The sequence below is a fragment of the Ylistrum balloti genome, unplaced genomic scaffold (assembly GCF_031769215.1).
Source record: "Ylistrum balloti isolate Yb309-2 unplaced genomic scaffold, AGI_CSIRO_Ybal_v1 Utg371608, whole genome shotgun sequence".
In the NCBI taxonomy this organism is placed as follows: Eukaryota; Metazoa; Mollusca; class Bivalvia; order Pectinida; family Pectinidae; genus Ylistrum; species Ylistrum balloti.
In genome coordinates this window covers 60,863-84,804 of record NW_026782825.1, presented here as the reverse complement: position 1 = coordinate 84,804, position 23,942 = coordinate 60,863, and the positions used below count along the sequence as shown (strand labels likewise).

General features: G+C 34.3%; 1 protein-coding gene across 1 annotated transcript; it reads left to right on the top strand.

Annotated features, from left to right (window-relative positions):
* The first annotated feature begins 217 nt into the window (after positions 1-217).
* Positions 218-22,515, top strand: LOC132563153 (uncharacterized). The gene is made up of 3 exons (XM_060227915.1): positions 218-283; positions 12,928-17,555; positions 17,724-22,515. The coding sequence occupies exons 1-3, from the start codon at positions 272-274 to the stop codon at positions 20,014-20,016; spliced, it is 6,933 nt and encodes a 2,310-aa protein (XP_060083898.1). The 5' UTR covers positions 218-271; the 3' UTR covers positions 20,017-22,515.
* The last annotated feature ends 1,427 nt before the right edge of the window (positions 22,516-23,942 follow it).

The window sequence follows — 23,942 nt, the reverse complement described above, 5'->3', positions numbered from 1 at the left end:
AATAGCGGAAAAAGTTTACACAAAACCCACGTTGTTAAGCAGCATCGTGTTTGGAAACGTGGAGAGCAATGCTCTGTTTTGCAGAAAGAAGCCTACACAAAGCCCACAGTGTCAATGTGACGTCACATCCGTTTATAATACACTCCACTGACAGACAGAAACCGACCGCCATTAGCGATATATTCCCTGAAAAGACAGCTCGCGACACAGCGAGAAGCGGACCAACAAAAAGTTTCAAGTCATGAAAGAATAACGAAGCAATTGCAAAATAATGGATGAAACGGTAAGAGTTTTTATTTTGATTTTTCCTGTTTAAATTGTATATTATCTTGTTGGTTTTGTGATATCGGGTGTTCAAGCGATACCCTTGCATTTTAGATGAATAAGTTTGTTATCAACCAGCGGCGCGTTGTATGTGTGTGTGTATTTATGTTGTACATGAGTTCACGACTCGATCGAGCAGGGGCGCTTTGCGTCCTTGTCAGATATCTTATGTTCTTGATTTATAATCTATTTTTCTACTTGTTTTCATTTTGTGCTGCATATTTCATTGTTTCACTTGTTTAGGTAAATTTGAGATAATAAAAAATACAAAAACAGCGACGCGTACATTGTCTAATACACATGTACACACAGCGTGTGACGACTGCACGCTAGCCCTTATTCTTTAGTTTAACATTGTTGATTGTTAAACAAAAACATACAGTGCTGTATAAAACTTTTCAAGGTATTTTATGAATGCATCGTTGCAATATTGCCCAGTTTAGAAATATAGTATATTAATAAGCTATTTTTAGATTTTGTGTAAGGCGATAGTTCCGTATTGGGAGTTATAAGTATGTTTTGATTAGTCTACAATAGCAGCACAGTGCTAAATATAATTATGTTGTATTATAAATCTTTTATAAAGTGTTGTCGTGTTTGATGTTTTGTTTCTTATAATCAGCATATATGTTACACCAGTTCTTAATGTTATGCATTATTTATGCTTATTATGATAAATTTACTTTATATGTACATGTAGGTCATATGTACAAGTATGCAATCTTTTATTTATTTTCATTGTTTGTGACACTAATTTAGCACATGTATTTCTTAGTTATCAGTAAATTTCTTTTTTGAAAATAATGATACATTATTATGGGATCTGTTCTTACCAAATCAGATAATAGTTTGTGTTGAAGTTTGTTATAATTAAATGCATTATTTTGAGTAAATTACAGCACTTGACAAGTTGAGCAGAGTAGAACTGTCATATATTTATGAATTGGTCGTGATTATTTAAATGTCTCCAGATGATATACAGAACTTGATAGCAATGAATTTAGCAACTTGTCGTTTGTCAATACTGACGTTTAAAGAACAATAAATGAAATCTGTGTAGGTAGATAAAAAATTCAGTGTTATCTGTTTATGTCATTAGCTGCAGAGATACATGCAGATTTATCATTTTGTATGTCATCTGCAGATTGAAAATATTTTAAGAGCAATCATTTCATTGACATCTTTTTTTTTCATTTCTATTTAAAGCATTTGTTTTGATAAATTTAGAATTTGGAGATATTCCCACAAAATGAAATATATTTTCCATTTGCTGAATATTCTGTTCACCCTTTCCCCCTTCTTCCCCCTTCCCCTTCCCCCTTTTGTTCTGTTTTGTTTGTTTTGTTTGTTTTTTTTTTTTTTTGAGACTTTTAGATATGAAGTACCTGTACACCCATCTAAATTTTGGATGTTATATTTAAAGTACCCCAACATTTACCTCCCAAACTTCATGATGTGTACTTGATGATATTTTTTTAAGGTTTTGTATACTTAGAAGTTACATACCAGGTGATTGTTGTAATTTGTATCCTTTCCCTGGGGAAGTTATTTTTCAAAAAACATGAACTTTAACATTTTTTTTAATCTTTACAAAAAGTAAATAATCAAAGTGAAAGAAATTCTCTTAAAGATAAAATATTTTTTTCACAAATTTTGTGAAAGTATTAAAATTATGTGATAAACAGAAGCCTAATCATTATTTATTTCACTTTTATACAGAAGCTTAGCAAAATGAAAGATTCTTAGTGTTGTTATCTCATGAATAAAACTCGTGAATATCTTCATGTGCCATCTTCCTGACTCACTATCAAGTTCCAGAGTCGCTACAGTTCCAGTTGTCTTCTTCTGTACCAAATCTATTACACAGTTTCTATACATGCTTATCTAGACTTGCTCGATTGCCATGTTTTAAACTGAATACTGTAAAGTTGTTGAATTTCATGGGGCTTATATTTTGTGGCGTTTCTTTTTGGGCTAGTTTATTTCTTTTAGATTCCTCACCTGTATTAAATCGGTAGCCGTATATACAGACGTTAGGTATAAATGTTCTGAGATTTTTGCTCTGTGTAAAAATGTGTTTTCTTTGTATTTGATATCACACAATCTGGTCCCCCATAAATATTACCAACTCTCACAGAGTTGTAATATACATGATCTGACCTGTCATGATATGGGTAGATAATCAAATGACATCAACTGTTTTGATGTAATGATTGTGACCATAGATATAGAGCTGAGATTTCAAAATCGAACAGGAAAAGCATGTATTTATGCCTAATTAGTTGTTTTTGTTGGTCCAAAATCTTTTGTCTCCATGTGATTAATGAATTTCTTTTTATTTAAGCTTTTCTGAAGCTCACTTTAATTAAAAATTGTCAGACTTTTGTCATAAATAAGGTATGTAGTGGAATTTCCTTTAAATCTAATTTCCATTTTGAAGAGAAGATGCTATGGCTCTCAAAGGATTTACCTGCAGTTGCAGGCTTCCCGTTGGTGGATTATTCATAATAAGAGATTCTGAAATGGAATATTCTATAGGTATCTTTCACGATTTTTAAGGAAGAAAAAAATCACATTTTTTTTTTCCCTTCATAAGCACTTAATTATGTGTTGACATTTTTTCATTCAAAGTTTTTTCTTTTGCAAATTTCAGCAAGTGAATATGGGCCTTTTGTGTCTGTCTTTCTTTCAAAAAGTTTTGGTGCAAGTTCCTTAAGTAGTCTGCAATTCAGTCTGATGTGTAAAGACTTTGAATGTTGCCATTTTCTTGCGTGGTCTGTCAATTAGGGTAAAGATTCAATTTATAGAAATATTTTCTATTTTGTGATTTTTTTATTGTTAATGTGAGGACTAACAATGACTAACACAAACTGGTATGTGCTGTCTTGGTTTAGACACTTTACTGTTATAGCTCTGTATGGTATTTGTTAGCCTTCCATGTAAAGTGCAGCAGCCACCCTCTTCTACTAGGAGATTCCACCTGAAAATAACAAACCAAACATCATGTCAATATCTTAAAATGTTTTACAAAAATGTCAAAATAGTTCTTTTAGTTTCAACTTTCATTTTTGAAAGGGAGTAATTATATTGAGCTTTGAAGAAACAGAATTTAAATTCTTGTAAAAATTATTTTTAATTAGTTATCTACAGGAATGTAGCAGATTATCACCATGTTTGCATTACTCAATATGACATACTGCCGCCATGTAAACTTCACATAAAATGTGACAGATTTTTGTCATATAAACACTGCCTCACAGTGTGACAGACTGTCATCATGTAAACATAACCCACAGTGTGACAGACTGTTACCATGTAAACATAATCCACAGTGTGACAATACTGTTACCATGTAAACATAACCCACAGTGTGACAGACTGTCACCATGTAAACATAACCCACAGCGTGACAGACTGTTACCATGTAAACATAACCCACAGTGTGACAGACTGTCATCATGTAAACATAACCCACAGCGTGACAGACTGTTACCATGTAAACATAACCCACAGTGTGACAGACTGTCACCGTGTAAACATAACCCACAGTGTGACAGACTGTCATCGTGTAAACATAACCCACAGTGAGACAGACTCATCATGTGAACATTACTCACAGTGCGACAGACTGTCACCATGTAAACATTACTCACAGTGTGACACTCATCATGTGAACATAACCCACAGTGTGACAGACTGCTACCATGTGAACATTACCCACAGTGAGACAGACTCATCATGTGAACATAACCCACAGTGAGACAGACTCATCATGTGAACATTACTCACAGTGTGACAGGCTGTTACCATGTAAACATTACTCACAGTGAGACAGGCTGTTACCATGTAAACATTACCCACAGTGAGACAGACTCATCATGTGAACATTACTCACAGTGAGACTGACTCATCATGTGAACATTACTCACAGTGAGACGGACTCATCATATGAACATTACTCACAGTGAGATGGACTCATCATGTGAACATTACTCAGAGTGTGACGAACTCACCATGTGAACATTACTCACAGTGAGACGGACTCATCATGTGAACATTACTCACAGTGTGACAGACTCATCATGTAAACATTACTCACAGTGAGACGGACTCATCATGTGAACATTACTCACAGTGAGACGGACTCATCATGTGAACATTACTCACAGTGAGACGGACTCATCATGTGAACATTACTCACAGTGAGACAGACTCATCATGTGAACATTACTCACATTGAGACGGACTCATCATGTGAACATTACTCACATTGAGACAGACTCATCATGTAAACATTACTCACAGTGAGACGGACTCATAATGTGAACATTACTCACAGTGTGACGGACTCATCATGTAAACATTACTCACAGTGTTACAGACTCATCATGTGAACATTACTCACAGTGTGACAGACTCATCATGTAAACATTACTCACAGAGTGACAGACTCATCATGTCAACAATACTCATAGTGTTGCAGACTCATCATGTGAACAATACTCACAGAGTGACGGACTCATCATGTAAACATTACTCACAGTGAGACGGAATTACTATGTAAACATTACTTACAGTGTAAGACTGTCACAATGTTACATCACATAATGCCATAGTCTGTCGCCATGGAAACATCACTCACAATGACATAATGTCACAATATGATCGACTGTAACCATGGAAACATCACACATAGTGTGACATAACTGTTACAATATGATTGACTGCAACCATGTAAACATCACACATAGTGTGACATAACTGTCACAATTGTGACAGACTATTTCCATGTAAAAGTTACTTAGTGTGATGCTCAATACAATGTCAGTATTACTGATATTATGACTGACTTCCACCCTTTAATTTTCAGCAAAGCACATAGTTGCTGCTTTTCCCATTTGTCTTTCCCTCCGTCCTTTTTTACGTCCTGAACATTATTTTGCCTTCAGTTAAGACAAGATCGTAGACTTAGTTTGTAGATTAATTACTCTTAGGGACCAATGTTTACATGATTATTGCCCTTTGTTAAAGTTTTGTGTCTGGAACATAACTTTTTCTGCATTTAAACAAGGATGTTGAAATTTGGTGTCTACATTGGTTATCCTTTGATGATTTGCAGTGTACCATAGACAGGGCCTTTTACCCCTTGATTATAGAGTTATTGCCCTTTGTTAAAATTTTGTATCCAAAGCATAACTATATTTTGAATTGATATTTATGAAAGTCACAACTTATTAAAGCAGGTGTTTTTTTAAAACAGCTCATTCATGTTCTTTTTAACTCCTGATTATCTTCCAAACAATTTGTAATACAAAAATATAAACATACAACTTCGTAAGCAATCAGTGTCGCTATCTTGTGTGTAAAGTGTCATTGCTTTTATAGGTAAGGTATGTGTCAGACACATATACATGTGTGAGTCAAATGTTCAAAAAATTGTGTTCATCTTCCATACTTCCATTTTAAGATATGTTTCAGAAATATACACTATTTATGTGACCAAATGAAAAATTCTTCGACAGAAAAATACTCCAATTAAGTTGATTTCGTAGAGCATACATCAATTTCATTGATACTCTTGTTCTTTTAAACACAAAATCTATAAAAAAAATTTTAATGTTTAATTATGTGATGTCATAGAAAGAAATATCAGCATCATGACATAATTAAGGATTTAAACATTATCAATATACCTCTACTTTATTGATTTTATATAAAGTAATTTGTTGAATTGATGAAATTTCACTGTTTCCTCAACTTCTCTTTGCAGTGTTTTAGTCATATGCTTTTGTCTGGTAACTAAAACACACCTGTACTCAGCTGTTCCACCAAGTCAATCAGCCGAGAGTTGAGCAGAGCTTGATACTGAATATGTTCTTACAACTTAAGACGTTGGCGAAGCTTGATTTAAATGTGCATACATTGTACATGAAACACTCTCTCTTTCCCATTCAGTGTCCGGCTAACTTTGCATTTTGCTCCCTTTTTCAAGAAAGAGACATTTGGCCATAACTCTTAAGATAAATGTTTTGCACATTTTTTAACATCAGGTAAAGGATTAAGGGGATCATTAATTGATCAAGATTGATTTCTATGGCAAACACAACCTCTTTGTATGTAGAAATTTTCTTTCAAAGCATTATTATACACAGAAATTTGTAGCAGAGGAAATAATCATTTATAATAAGCAAGTCGAAAGGTCACTGACATGTAAATGTAATTAAAAAATTGTCTTCAGATGTAATAAAAACGGTGTCATTGCATGGGCTTGATGGACACAGCAGTTTCTTGTTCCCCTCAACAGGGTAGGAAACCAGAAAGTGGCTCTATCCCTTTAAATTTTTATACTAACCATATTAGATTTTAAATATAAAGATTGAATTATAGAGAACTTTTTCAGTTTTGAAGGTGACGAGCTGTAAGCAAGGTCATGTACTTAAGAACTATAAAACATTAAAGTAATTTATATGATTAGGGTTGTGTAATTATTAAGTTTATATTTCTGAAATCTAATTTTCACCAGTTTACATTAAAGCACTTTTCTGTACAAGATGTGTCTGGTATTTGAAGACAACATCCCACTATCCTGTGATAACCATCTGCTTTCCCATGGCAATTTGCATTCCTGTGAATCCCTATGCTATTCTATGATGACTATGCTGCTGATCGGTGAAGATCGACTTTCCACTCTCCTGTACATTACATGTCAACAACCCTCTGTTATCCTGTATATTACATGTCAACAACCCTCCGCTGTCCTGTATATTACATGTCAACAACCCTCTGTTATCCTGTATATGACATGTCAACAACCCTCCGCTGTCCTGTATATGACATGTCAACAACTCTCCGCTGTCCTGTATATGACATGTCAACAACCCTCTGTTACCCTGTATATTACATGTCAACAACCCTCTGTTATCCTGTATATTACATGTCAACAACCCTCTGCTATCCTATATATCACATGTCAACAACCCTCTGTTATCCTGTATATTACATGTCAACAACCCTCTGTTATCCTGTATATTACATGTCAACAACCCTCTGTTATCCTGTATATTACATGTCAACAACCCTCTGTTATCCTGTATATTACATGTCAACAACCCTCTGTTATCCTGTATATTACATGTCAACAACCCTCTGTTATCCTTTATATTACATGTCAACCCTGTGTTATCCTGTATATTACATGTCAACCCTGTGTTATCCTGTATATTACATGTCAACAACCCTCTGCTATCCTGTATATTACATGTCAACAACCCTCTGTTATCCTGTATATGACATGTCAACAACCCTCTGTTACCCTGTATATTACATGTCAACAACCTTCTGTTACCCTGTACATTACATGTCAACAACCCTCTGTTATCCTGTATATGACATGTCAACAACCCTCTGTTATCCTGTATATTACATGTCAACAACCCTCTGTTATCCTGTATATTACATGTCAACAACCCTCTGCTATCCTGTATATTACATGTCAACAACCCTCTGTTACCCTGTATATTACATGTCAACAACCCTCTGTTACCCTTTATATTACATGTCAACCCTCTGTTATCCTGTATATTACATGTCAACAACCCTCTGTTACCCTGTATATTACATGTCAACAACCCTCTGCTATCCTGTATATTACATGTCAACAACCCTCTGTTACCCTGTATATTACATGTCAACCCTGTGTTACCCTGTATATGACATGTCAACAACCTTCTGTTATCCTGTATATTACATGTCAACAACCCTATGTTATCCTGTATATGACATGTCAACAACCCTCTGTTATCCTGTATATGACATGTCAACAACCCTCTGTTATCCTTTATATTACATGTCAACAACCCTCTGCTATCCTGTATATTACATGTCAACCCTGTGTTATCCTGTATATTACATGTCAACAACCCTCTGCTGTCCAGTATATTACATGTCAACAACCCTCTATATCCTATAGCATCGTTCCAATTCTACTGACACATTCTTATGATGTTACACTTACTTCCAGGCCAACAAGAGTCATTGATATAAGTTGCAGTAACTTGTTTCTCAATTTTTGTAAAATATGTGAAATGTATCATAATATCATAATAGCTTATTATTCCAGCCTCTGTCCTTCTTCATTCTTCTTGGTTACCTGCTGCTCTATATATGACTGGTCTGTTAAAGAATTTCTCCCATCTTCTGCTGTTGTGTAATGTTTTCTGCTACCGTTTGAGAATTTCTCCCATCTTCTGTTGTTGTGTACCCGTCTTCTGCTACCATTTGAGAATTTCTCCTGTCTCCTGCTTTTGTGTAATGTTTTCTGCTACCATTTGAGAACCATCAGCTGGACCTGTGACAACTCGTTCATAACTCCAGACTTTTCTGTAGAAAATTGTTTCTGATTCTTCCCTAGAAAACTGTTCTATGAAAAAAGCTATTTCCAGTAACTACTTCAGTGTGTCATCAACATTTGATTATAAAGCATTGAGTCTAGATTCTAATGCCTCCTATATACTCTCACACAGAACAGAACAATGGAATGAAGTGTCTGGACAACAGAGTACAAAGATTTGCATTTCCAATGAATTGCTTCAGTTATAGATGGTTTATTACCAACTGGACTTAATTCAATAAAGAAATTCAAAAGTGGTGGAAACAGAACAAATTTTCACAATAAAAATTTTCAGTGCTTGATAGAAAAATGATTCTGCTCTATTAGTATTTTAGATGTGTATGTATGTTTGTAGAACCTAAAAACAAAAAACTCTTCGCATTTGAGGATGGCAATATGTTTTGTGTACCTGCATCACAGTCTATTTAAATATGGCTTACTCCATATGTACTTACACTTATATTTACATCTGATAACAAATGGTTCTTATTAAACGTTTAAAAATAACAAATTACTTCACAGTGGTGATTTCAATTTAATGGTCCATTATACAAGAAGCAGTAGGTAGGGTAAAAGCATCTTTGACAATGCCAACAACATCAAAGAAACTCAAAGAGCAAATGATTAAATCAATGTTTTTAACTTTTTGCAAAAATATATATCATGTAATATCACAATTACCAATAGTTATCTTGCATGGCTCTTCACATTTAAACATCAAATTTAGGGATTTAAGCTACCATTGTGCCAAAAAGTAATTACAAGAATGTGTACTATTTAGCAAGCAATAAATACAAAGATGAGGAATTGTACACTTCATCTAGGGACCATGTAAACAAGTGCTAAAGCTCCAATTTAAGCATCATTTGGCAAATGTACGAGATTTAGAAAGTTTATGTGAAAAATTCCACTTGACAATTATGCTAATTCAACATAAAACCTACTTAAGTTAGGTGGTATCTTTTAAGAATTCCTTTGTGGGTTAATACCACTGAAAATACAAACCAGTATGTGATGATGATTCTAACAGCCACATGACCAATTTGCATACTGAAATTACAGGTGTAGTAGGCACTATTACATATAAATTATAAATAAATCATTTGAGGTAATTTCCTGTAATTGATTACTAATCAACGAGAAATTCTGATGCTGTTACATAGAATGTGAAGTAATGATTGAAATTCTAACACTGTTACATAGAATATGAAGTAATGATTGAAATTCTAACACGGTTATATAGCAGATGAATAAAGACAGAAAATTTTAATTCTTTCAATAAGATATAGAATATGTAATTATGAATCAGCACAACTGGGAAGCACATGTAATGATAAAAAATATACAGCACTGTACTCATTAACATAATGACTACTTTTAATACTTGTGTCAGTTTATAAAAAAGCAACTACATGTATAGAATAATACAACTATATGTATAGAATAATACAATGTATAGAATAATACAATGTATAGAATAATACAATGTATATGTAATACAATGTATAGATAATACAACTATATGTATAGAATAATACAATGTATAGAATAATACAATGTATAGAATAATACAATGTATAGAATAATACAATGTATAGAATAATACAACTATATGTATAGAATAATACAACTATATGTATAGAATAATACAATGTATAGAATAATACAATGTATAGAATAATACAATGTATATAATAATACAATGTATAGAATAATACAACTATATGTATAGAATAATACAATGTATAGAATAATACAGCTATATGTATAGAATAATACAATGTATAGAATAATACAACTATATGTATAGAATAATACAATGTATATAATACAATGAATAGAATAATACAATGTATAGAATAATACAATGTATAGATTAATATAACTATATGTATAGAATAATACAATGTATAGAATAATACAACTATATGTATAGAATAATACAATGTATAGAATAATACAATGTATAGAATAATACAATGTATAGAATAATACAATGTATAGAATAATACAACTATATGTATAGAATAATACAATGTATAGAATAATACAACTATATGTATAGAATAATACAATGTATAGAATAATACAATGTATAGAATAATACAACTATATGTATAGAATAATACTACTATATGTATAAAATAATACAATGTATAGAATAATACAACTATATGTATAGAATAATACAATGTATAGAATAATACAACTATATGTATAGAATAATACAATGTATAGAATAATACAATGTATAGAATAATACAACTATATGTATAGAATAATACAACTATATGTATAGAATAATACAATGTATAGAATAATACAGCTATATGTATAGAATAATACAACTATATGTATAGAATAATACAATGTATAGAATAATACAACTATATGTATAGAATAATACAATGTATAGAATAATACAATGTATAGAATAATACAACTATATGTATAGAATAATACAATGTATAGAATAATACAATGTATAGAATAATACAACTATATGTATAGAATAATACAATGTATAGAATAATACAATGTAGAGAATAATACAACTCTATGTATAGAATAATACAACTATATGTATAGAATAATACAATGTATAGAATAATACAACTATATGTATAGAATAATACAATGTATAGAATAATACTACTATATGTATACATAATACAACTACATATAGAAAATAAATCAACTACATATGTTTATTTTAGCTATCAGTATTGTAAACTTAGATATCATATTGAGTTTACGTAATATGCATATATGATACACCCACTCATTATACATGATTCTACAACTTTTCAATCCAAATATTTGGCTTTGTTGTGTAACAGTCTGCATAAGTGATGGCAGAAAAATGTAAAACAAAAATTACACATCATATTTTCATTGAGTTAAATTGCTAGCCGTTCCTTTTCCCCTGGCATTGCTAAGGGTTGCAGGAACAGTTCTTGGTGAGAATGATGTATGCAGTAGAATGTGACATATTCTCTGTTTGCTAGATAACAGACCCTGCAAAAGTTCATTCCATATTGATAACATGTATAATAGATGGTTTAGGAGAGTGTTTGTATAAATTGATACAGCTATGACAGACAGTTTGGCAATGTATGATTGATTTAAAGACTGTTCGAACCTGTTTTGATCACTCCCCAGAGCTATATTCACTTTAAATTATTCTAATATCTTTTTTTTCAAATTATGCTACAATGTTTTTATAAATAAGGATCTTAATATGTCGTGTAGGTCATGAATATCTAGTATGTTATTAAGAGACATCACATGACTGCTTACCTAATGGAATGCTGCTGATTATTTTATAATCTAAAGGGATATATACATAGTATGACAATACACGACATCTATTGAGAGATGGAACTGAGATTTGATTAATCAGCATTTTCAGAAAATAACATGTTCAGCATAGGTGTACTTCCAGGAACAGCTTACAATATATATTTGAGATGTCTTTTTATTTCTCTTATGAAGGCAGTACATTTTTCTGACAAGGTACTTAACAAATTATATGTTACAGTCTAAAACACACACATTGAATTTATGCTGGGTTTTTTCAATGTAGCAACCATTTAGATTGTTTAGAGTACACAGACAATAATCTTACAGCTTCCTTCCTATTGATTTTATCTTGATATGCTCAGCTGAAAATTATGGAATGAAAATTTCAATAGTTGGTGCATGCATAGTTCTGGTCACGTATACCAGTTGCATTATTTAAAAAAAAACAAATGCAAATTAGATACATTTGGTTTGGGGTAGAATGCCACTATTTAAATGAATCACAACATGGCATGCTGGTTAATATGAAGTTTCCGTATGTAAACAGCCTCATCGTAAGACCTAGGATATTGACTTTCACTCAGATGAACACAGGTGAAAGAATAAAGAAGTTTTCATTCAAAGAACCAAATGGTCTTAATCTGCATATCTTGTTATATTTGACAGATTAGTAGTAAGCAAGTCAACTGTCAACATAGCCTATTGATTTTATGATAATATTTCTTTCAAAGATTATCATTAACAACTCTTCAAGGATAATAGATTACATCATTAATATAAATAGGACCACTGATATACAGAGTAGTAGTGCATAAACACATTAAATTAATGTAATAAAACATTTTTCACTTATATGATGAAGTTAAATGAAAAAGACACATTTGCTCTATTGGTTTATTTTCTCTTTTCAGACCATTCCAAAGATCCCAGCAAAGCTGATTACCAGGAGCAAGGCTAAGTCATCCACTGGGTATAGACAAATTGTCAATTTTCTGGACAATCTAAGCCGTGATGAAACAGGTGCTCCTGTAAAATGGAAGTTCAACCAGACTGGGGTGAAATTGGCCAGAGGTATTGGCAAGAAAATAGCAGATGCAGGAAAGCAAGGGACTGCCCTGAAGTATGATGCAAGAACATCACTTGTGAAGGCTGTATTGAGAAAAAAATATTCTGCAAGTAAGGTTTCTACATCTGCAAAAGGGAAAAATTCATCAGATGGTGAAGACTCTCCAAACATGATCAGTAATGGAGACACAACATTAGTTGAAAATGAAGAGAGATTACTTCAAAAATCTGGCAAAAGTGTTACCAAAAAGACTGGAAAAGGAAAGAATGAGGCTGCTTCAGATCTTGCGAATGATGAGACAGAATCTGTTCCCATACCACGCAAGAGAGGACGACCACCGAAGAAAAAGCCGACTCAAGGATCCGAGTCTATGCTGGCTTGCTCTGTTGATGATCAGAAAACAGCAGAAAGCATGAGCAAAGTACAGTCTTGGACAAATCTTAACCAAAAAGTGTTTAAAAAGTCACTGATTGGAAAGTTCATGAAAAAAAATGTAGAAAACATATCTTGTGATGATTCCGCAGATTCTGACAGTAGGGTGGACTCTGAAGTTGAAACAGAAAGTGTTAGCTCCAGTGTTAGTTCTGTATCAGTGAAAAAGAAATTCAAACATGTAAATAGGACAGGTATTACATTAGGACCTGCCAAATTGTTGAGAAGTCAAGATAGTCTTATGACCAGAAAGAGTAAAGGGATGAAAGCAAGTCTAGTTCAGGCTAATCGTAAGCCAAGAAAGAGAACACTAAGTGGAGAATTTGAACTGCTAGATGAAAATTTACTTAGGAAGAGACTTCGGCAGGATGAGGACCACCAGTCTGATGTAGATAGTGACTTTTCTGAATGCATTCAAAAGAGCTCAGCAAAATTGGATGACTCCGAAGAAGAGTGTGCAAGTGTTACAAGTGGCTTGAAAGTTTCAGTAGATATGTCTAAAAAACAAGTCAGCAGAAACTGCATTCCAAATGATGACAGAGATACTTCACCCTCGATGAAAAAAGCTGTGTCTGGCACACCTACAAATGATACTTATACAGTAATGCAAAATAACGATTTTATTTCAGAACATCCAAAGAAACGTGGTCGGCCTCCAAGAGGAAAACCACTTCACTCAGCCTCTGAGCAAATCAAAGCTGGAAAAAAACCCAAACTATTAGGTCCAAAATGTGCTCAAGAGCGAGCTCGAAATATGCTACTGAAAAAGAACAATGTGACTGTTCCAAGAACAGGTCTTCAGATTATTGGACCAGGAGGATTAGTGTTCATGCGGAAGAGTGTTGAACAGCCTAAGCAAAAGCTTTGTATCAATGACAATCTACAGGGACATGAAACTGATATAAAATTGGATGTTCCTTTTAAGGAAGAAGTTAGCTCTACTACTGAAAAATACAGTGAGAATGACATGCAGTCTGCGATAAAACCTGATATTTCATTTGACATGGAACTTAAACAAACTGATGAAAGTGTTGTTAAATCAGTGCATATTTCTATTGATACAAAGGAAAATGTAGTACCTCCTAAGGAAGACATTTCAAAAAAAGAAACAAAAGCTGACATTATGTCAAAAACAGAGGAAGAATCTTTCAGTTCTGTTGACGTTTCAACTGTGGTGAAATGTGTTGATGGTAGTGGTCAATCCAATGCAGATTCTTTAATGAAAGATAGCGTTTCTGACAAGGATCATAAGTTGTTTCAGGAAAACAATGCAAACAAAACATCTTTGTCTGAAGTAAGCATTGCCAAATGTGAAATAAAAAATTCTTCTTTGGATCCAGAAATAGAAAATATTGCAAAGGAATGTGAAATCCCAAGAGAAGACAATGCTCTGTTTGTTTCTGCAACTGTTATTCAGTCACCAACATGTGAGAGTTCAGTTTTGGAAAAGGTTGAACAAGAAAATCAAGTTACGTCTTCAGATTTAAATGGAAAAGATCCAAGTACGTGCTTGGAACCTAGAAATGAGGAACTGCCAGTGACACCATTTGTAAATGACAAAGAAATTAACCAAATGGACACATCTAATATGAATGATTCTACCAACCAGGTATTATTAGGAAATATGTCAAAGGAAACAGGTTGCAAAAGTGAAAACATTGAAATGGATTGTTCTCAAACTGGTTCTGGAGAAAACTGTGAATCTCTGAAAATGTCTGTTGGAAAGCAAGATATAACTGATGATAGTAAAAGTGGATCAGACGTCAATGATTCGGAAACATCTACCATTCAATATCAAGACACCAGTTGTAATGATGCTGACCGAAACGATAACTTGGATGTGTCATTAGAGAGTAACGAAGTTGATATGTACAATTCTGTGTCTCAATATACAGAAGAATCCTACAAGAAAAAGGATGATACTGGTGGTAAAAGTGGAAAGGTCAGTCCTATGTCAGATGACGAACGTACAGACACAAAAGTAGATGCTGAAAAGAAACTTGGTGTTAAACGAGAATTCCAATTAAGACAAAAGGCATCAAGGTCACCACTTGAAATTATTGCCATGCGTCAAAGTCAGGAGGAAAGACAATACATACTAGAGCAAACTCAAAAGGCAATGAAACGTGAGGAGAAACAGAAAAAGATGAGGGAAAGGATAAAAAAGATAGAAAATGATAATATGGAAAAGAAAGAAGACCGGAAGAAAGACGAGAAAGTCAGAGTCGCAGAACATATTACAGAAGAAAATCAGGATAAAGAAGATTCAGATGAATTGAAGGTATCAGAAGAGAAAGGTGAAAAGGCCAACAATGCAGAAGAACAAATAGAGAAAGAGAATGAACATAAAAAAATCATTTCAACTCAAACTGACTGCAAAGCATGTTCGGTTGTACTCATAGATTTTGTCAAATACCTGAAAATGACCAACAGCTCATACAGTGTGGAGTCTGGTTCTGTGATGGAAGAATGGGAAACTATTGAAGACACAGAAACAACTCTTTCTGAAGAGAGTGCAGAGAGTAGTGTTCATGAAGAAACACAGGAAGTAGAAAATGAACTACTACCGAAATTGTCAGAAGAGGAGCAAAATCAAGATATGAATGTGCCATTAAAGAGCGATGATGATGCTAAAATTAATTATAACAAAGTTGATGAGAACAAGCCGACAAAGAAAAAGAGAAAGCCGTCTGCAAGAAAACAGGCACGACCTGTCACATATAGTGCACAGCTTACAGCAGAAATTGTGTCAAATCCTTTCTTTACTGGAGATGAGACACAGACTGTTCCACCACTTCGCCTTAAAATTAAACAAAATATAATAGCAAAGCCAAAGCCAAGGTCAAAGAAGGGTATGAAATTCACTGTCAAGAAAAGACGAACAGCAAGGAAGGGAATGCCCTCTGGAAAAGGATTACTTAAAACAGGAAGTTTATTGTTCCAGGGTACAGATGGAACTGCTGAAAATACAGCCGGTAAGAACACAGACAGTGGAAAAAGTAGTTTTGAGAACAGTTTTGTGGAGTTTTATCAGAATAGTGGGAATGAACTCAAAGTTAAAGCGCACAGGAAACAAAAGAATACAAAAACTGCAAACCAGACATTTTCCTTTGAAACAATTACGGACGAAGAAACTGCTTTATCAAAGCAATCACATTCTGTCAACAAAGATCAAGATAGCACGACAGTCTTCCAATGTACTCACAGTGCATGTGGGTTTGTGTCTGAAACAAAGCGTGTGATGGAGTCTCATATCTATGTTCATTTGAAAAACATTCCCTTCCGATGTGTACATTGTAATGAAGTGTTCCAGTCACGTGGACTCACATTTCTTCACATGCGAAGTACACATCCAGATCTAGACGCTAGAATGGAAGCCGCAGAAAAAGTAGAGGAACGTCTCTACTACAAAGAAATCAAACAGACTGTGCCAAGTTCTCTGCAGTCGCCATCAAGAGAAACAACAGTAATTGATTCATCACCTGATCCTGTTGCGCCGACAGCTACTTCAGTAACAACAGGTTGCTATTGCTGTAGCCACTGTGATTTTTCGGCACCTAGTCAGCAGGACATTCTGAACCATATTCATTCATTCCATAGTAATGACATTCAGTATACTTGTACTTTGTGCAATATGCCAATATCAGGCTCCAAAGAAGGGATACCAGATCACTTTGCAAAGGCTCATCCAAATCAACCTGTAACTTACAAGTGCCTGCCTGAATTTTATGATGTAACAAAGAACCAACAGAACACGATCAATGCTGATAAAGGGAATATCTTTGACAGGATGAGTGACCTGTTTACTAATGATCCACAAGGATCCAATGGTAGGCCACAAGTTCAGAAAACTAGTGCTGAGGCTGATAGTACAACAGCTGAAATGGAGGTTTCTACAAATAAGGAGGACCTAGTGGATGGCATTGAAGAATTGGGAAAATCCTACCAGCCCACAATGGAACAGACTTCAAATCTGAATAACGGAATTCAAGGGATACCTGTAGTCTATGCAGCTGTGCCAACAATTGCAGGTCCTTCAAGGTAAGCCTTAAGTCCTACACTTTAGTGGTTTTAAAGAAATGTTCCATTTCTAATTGAGTGAAACTGACTATTATTCCGTTAGATCCATAGTGATTATAGTAATTTAAGTTTCTGACTATTGGATTTTGTAATTATTGGTAATATGTATTTATTTATTTTGTCTTTCAGCCTACCACTTGTGGCAACAGGCATGGGTATTCAACAACCTCTCATTTTGCACCAGGAACCTGTCATTGAAAATAACGACATGGGCTTAAAGATTGTGGATGTTGTGAGTTTGTCTGACCTGGCAAATACATGGAATCAACAAGCAGAACCACAACAAGAAAAAACTCAAAATACTACAGCTGTTGGACAAGCCAATACAAATAGCAAGACTCCAAAGGCAGCTGACCTTCGGCAATTACCAAACAGTCAGTTAAATGCAGACCCACAACATGCCCAGCTTCAGTTGCAGTATGAACAGCGTCAGAAACAGCAAAGACTTCAACAAAAGCAACAGCAGAACATGAAGAACAGCGACAAACAAGAGTGTTTTGGAACAACTTATAAGTGTGAAAAGTGCAATGTTCATGCCCCAATTCTGTCAGCTATGGTGGAGCATTTACGAGTTACACATAAAGACATACAAAGATTATTCTTATGTCCGTATTGTAGACAATACGAGGGTTCAAATGAACCGGAGATACACCGCCATATCAAACAGTTCCATCAAACACCTGATCAGAAAAGTCCTCCAGTAGCTCTTTCAAGTGCTGCCAAGAGACACCTTAGGACAATTCAGGTAGCTGTTGATGCAGATTCAAAGAAGGTTGGAGATAAGTTCGTTGTAGAAAAAGACATCTATAAATGCTTGAAATGTCAAAAACATATGCCATCACTGAACTTCATCTATGACCATCTTGAAAAGACTCATCATGAAGTGTTTGTGTATGTATGTCCTTATTGTAAAATTTTCAAAGCAAAGACAGAAGCACAGGTGTTTCACCACATCAAGAATGAACACAAAAAATGCACCGAGGATATCATGCTCTCTCTTGCCATAGAGGAAAATTTATTCACAAGAGTGCAATCGTTGGTTAAGGAAAAAGCAAGTAAACCAAATCAAGTACAAAAGTCTCAACAGGGAGCAAAAGCTTCTAAAGGTTCTCATGATACTGAAGATGAAGTGATTGTGGTAGGCGAGAGTCATAAACACGGTGGACTAAACATGACCTCTTCACCGAAATCAATGCCAGCCAACATACCAGCACCACAAACACGTATGAGAATGCCTATGCAGAATGCAAATCCCCCACCAGCACATTTCCAACAAAGTAAATCCTCACTTCGAAAGTCAACTCCACACCATATTCCACCACAGTCACAACATTCAGGAAAGGATCCATTTGAACATCAAAATTATCAGCAGTTTAACATTCCACGTAACCGACATGGGTCAGCACCTCCAAGAATAGCACAGCCAACAACAGTACCTCCTCCTTTAATGAGGGCTCCTCCACCTTTACTTCGTTTTCCTTCCGACGGAAAATCAGCACATTTGCAAAATGTAGGAAATTTAATGAAGCCATACGCTAGTCAATCATCAGGAAACGTTGCCGTTAATGCTACATATTCACATGCCAATCAAAGAGTCATTTCTCAACAGCAAGGTCAACATCTATCCACTGCCAAAATTAATACTTCACAAGACAGACATGTTATAGCAAGTTCAGCTGGTCAGATATCGACTGCACGACCAGTTTTACGTGTCCCCTCAGTAGCAACACATATTCAACAACAACAACGTCCTGATGGCAACATGAGAATGTCTCCTTACCAAGACTTTAACCCTAGTCCCGGCTCTATGGCTCCAGTCAACAGAAAAGGAGACGGTTATGCTCCTTTAGACTTGAGTAAATCTCCTGCACCTCCTAGTCGACCAAAAGATAGTAATGATGAAGCTGATGATCTGCCGCCAGATGCATTCCAAATTTTCAACCTTCGTCCTTCTTCTCAGCAAATTCGTTCCCCAATTGTGCAGCAGCAGATTCCTCCCATGCCCCTTCGGAATATGTCGCCGGTTGCCATTCAGGCAAGATTCCGACAACAGCTGCAGATGCAGCAGATGAGTAGAATGTCTCCACATATGGTAAGAGCTGCAAGGCAACCCATGATGAACAGACCTCCGCCGTACACTCGTGCTCCGAGGCATTCAAGAACTGTACCTAGACATTACACACCACGCCGTGCTATAAACCAGCCTATGCCAAACGTTTTGCCCCCTAAAGAAGTATCAACACCAATTCAGTCTGATATAATGATGAAGGACAGTCGAGACATTGGAGGCTTAGGGCAGATGCGGGTATTCAAATGTCCTTATTGTCCAGATGTGGTGCCACTAGGCATGGGAGAAGTAGCACCACATATTGAAAAAGTGCATCCCGGACATTCCATAGTGTTTATGAAAATAGACAAGTAATTTTTTCCCTTGGTATGAAATGAAAATAAGAAAATACTATGTGTTACTTAGTATTTTGCTTTTGTGACATAACAGTGTACTTTTACGGAATGCAAGTAACCAACATTTTCACACCTAAAGGGTTCATTTTATACAGATCTGTTTGGTTTTTGATTTTTAATTGTACATTCAGGTGTTTGAGTGTGATAGATTTTCACTGCAAATGTTTGTTTTGTTCATAATATCTTGCATTGTTACCAAGGTAACATTTGTGATTTTTTTTATGTTTAATGGACATGAAGAGTTGTATCAATAGATACATAGAATGTGTACATTAAAGACAATTAGCTGCCAAGAGAGTGAAAAGGATGCAGAGTAGAATATTATATATGTGTTCTCGGAATCCATAGTAAGTGTAATCCTTGCAAAGGTATGCATAATTCAAAATGTCATTATCATATATTTTTGTCTGTTTATACATGACAATGTGCAATGTACAAAGATGTGTTAAAGTGTATGCTGTGGTCAACATTGCCATTTTTAATGTTGCTCCAAGTACGTATTGTAGATAAAGTTAAAATGTTCGCAAAGTAGGAGTTTAATCTCGACATAAAACATTTTCGTCATAAAAGGAATGTTTTTATCTAATCATCATGTTCACAATGTTTTATGAGTATATTGATTTCCTGTTTTCATTCTATCACTGAAGAAAAATTGAAAACGTAACAGCAGTTGTAACTGTGTCCTTATATTATACTTGTTATTAAGTTGATTATGCATATCAAATTATTCAAAACGGTAATACAATTTGTACCTGTTTCATTGCTTTTTTATGAAATCTTGTATGGAAGGCCAACAAGTGAAACTTTTATTAACATTTTTGTGACAATCGTACATTCGTTCTAAGAGTTGCATGACGTTGCCTCCAGCATCATTGCTTCCTTTTTTTAGATCCATACTTCGTGGGTAGCAGAAACTGGAAGTATGTGCAATTATGATTTGCAAAAATTTATTGAAAGTTTTAGTGGGGCAAAACGAATTTCATTGCATAGGTTTGAAAATTCTATTAAAACAGTGATCGATCAACAATCTACATTCTTGAGGCCTTTTCAACTTTATTGCTTCAAGCGATGGATCTCACAATGTAAAACTTTAGTATTTCCCAGAAAGCATATGAGCCCCATCAAAATTCTACAGATACAGGACTTCGGACTTGGAGATAGAATTATCACTATATCTAGACGGAACTCCCAATTCACTTGTTAGACTTGGAATTCGTGCTAAGAATGACGATATTTATGTGAATAACCTTTCGTTCAATTGTATAAAAAAAAATCCTCTTTAAATGACTTTTGATCAGTCTTGAAATTGTCAGCATTTCAACTGATGCAAGGCGCTTTTTTTTTTATAAGTCTGCTTGTCTCGCGCCAACGAAAACAATACGAAGAGATGATATTTTTTTCTCTCTCCGTGCCTCGTTTAAAGACGGTGCATTGATTGTTTTCTCGGAAATATTAGTGCTATATTTGATATATAATGCAGTTATATGATGATTATAAATCACGCTTTCAAGATGTTTTTTTATAAAACACTTAATTTTGAATGATTTCGCAAAGTTACGAAAATTCATAATGTAGACAGTTAACCTTATTTTTCCTGATTTAATTCACGAAACAACGGTTAAGTGAAGTTAATTTTTTTCATTTTAAACAATTCCGCAGAATTCTTTTCGCGGTAGAAAATGAAGATAAATCTTAGATAATTCAAGTTGTGTTTGTTAAAAAGTTTGGGTTAAAAATAGAAACATTGAGTTATGAACCTGAAAGTGTTTTGATTCTACGATTAATCACTCGCCAAACCTTTAAGACTGATGATTCAATAACATGTTGTTTATTCTGTTATATAAAAACACTGTTGATTTCAGTGAAGTAGTGAATCGCTTATCTATGTTCTTTTGAACATTGGCAAGGAAGATTTCGCCGTGTTGGATTTTGTATTGGGAGTCGATGCACATTTTTTGTTTTGAGATCTAGTTTTGTTTTTGTCAATATGTTATAACGTCGACGTTAAGAACGTTACATTTCTCTTTGATAACCTCTTTTGTTTTAATTACATAACATCCGAAACAGTTCCTTATAATTTAATGGCGATCACAAACGAACAACAGGGTGTACAGAAGTAAGGTTGATTGTGAAAATGTAAGCTGAAAATTTAATGGTTGTGTTTGGTTCATTCTTGTGAATAATGGCAGAATTTTTTTATGTGTGAATTTATTGATATTTAATTTCGTGAAGAGCAGTCAGTATCGCATGAATCGTGAGAAAAAGGATTACTTATGTCCATGAATTATGTTTCTAGTTGTTGAACAGCGTATTGTATAGCTACCGTTTTATAACAACATTATCACACTGATGTATATTGAATGAATGATTTGATAAATGGTTAGTTTGCAATGTGATACTCTTGTACAGGTACGTACCTTGTCAAGAATGAAAATGCCAATAAAAACGTTTTAGAATACTGTTTTCTTCTTTTTGATTAAATAGTATTCATTCTGTTTATTAACAATAGTTTTATTTTCTCGAGTTGAGATTTTTAATGACTCGGTGAAAACATGCGTTTTATGAAAAATGAAACTTAATTATTATTTTCGTTAATTTAACATAAAACAAGTCACAAGTGACCAATATAAGGATACATTAATACGTTTTATGTTTGTAAACAAAACGGCATATGATTTCGAAACGGAAGCATGTTGTGCATATGACAGCGTTAAACTGACAACTTTAAAATGCGTTTGATCGATTTGAAATTATACATCATGGTCTTTGTCTATCATCGTGGAAACTGAATTTCTAATTTCAAATCCCGCGAAAGAATTATTTGAAATCAAATCATCCTTGTAATCGCTTTTTTCCTATATAGGCCGTCACGAAAAAAATCACGTGACTAATTTGCATACTGAAATGTAGTAGTGTAGTTAGCGAAGTGAAGTGCGATGTCCCACGTGCTGCGCGATTTTCACGTCATATCACAGGTAGGATGCATATATTTACTCATTCGAGGGCTCTATATAGTCTGAATAGGACGAAAAAATACGTGTTTATAGTAAATACCGACATCTCGCGGCTAAGACATTTTCCGACTTCGGTGGCATTTATATATATATATAAAAAATGGAGGCATTTATGTTTTTAAAAATGGACGCATTTATATTAAAAGTGAACAGCAACAAATACCAACACACGACACGTCATGGGTAATTTTCTAATAAGTTTATTTTTACTTTATCGATATAAGTAGATTGTACAAAAGAACACATTTTAATGAAAATTGAGAGTTAGACACAGTAGAGCCAATCAATGAATTAAGCTGCATCATAAAGCTATTATGCTCTTCTAGGACTCGTCAGTTATGCTAAGGGCCTAAATTTTGATGCCTAGGAGACGACTGTGGAAAATCCAAAGTGACCGAATGAAAAATCAGAATCTAGATGTGGACGTGCACTAGCCCCATAATTAAATAAATTTCGTAATTTTCATAGGTCTGATATGTTCAAAACAACATCAAGTACATCGAATCTCTTTCTATCATGTAGTCTTTGGTGTTGTACCCTGAACACAAGCAAAAGGATTTTCAACAATTGAAGGTTTAGGTAATGTGTACTTTGAAACGTTTGAAATAAAAAAAAATGAAGGCAACACCAGGACCTTACCGACACATAAATAACATATCAATTCAAACTCAAAATTGATAAAATGAAGGTAAAATATGACAAAAGAAGGGAAAGTTCAAGGCGAGTAAATGCTTTAAAAGGAAGGTCGTCTTGCTCATGAAAATTGGAATCGGGTTGTTAACGACTAAACTTTTAAGAACATTTGCCGAGATCAAAATGGATACAAAAGAAACTGTCCATACTCTTCATCAACATGCATCTGTCGAAACGC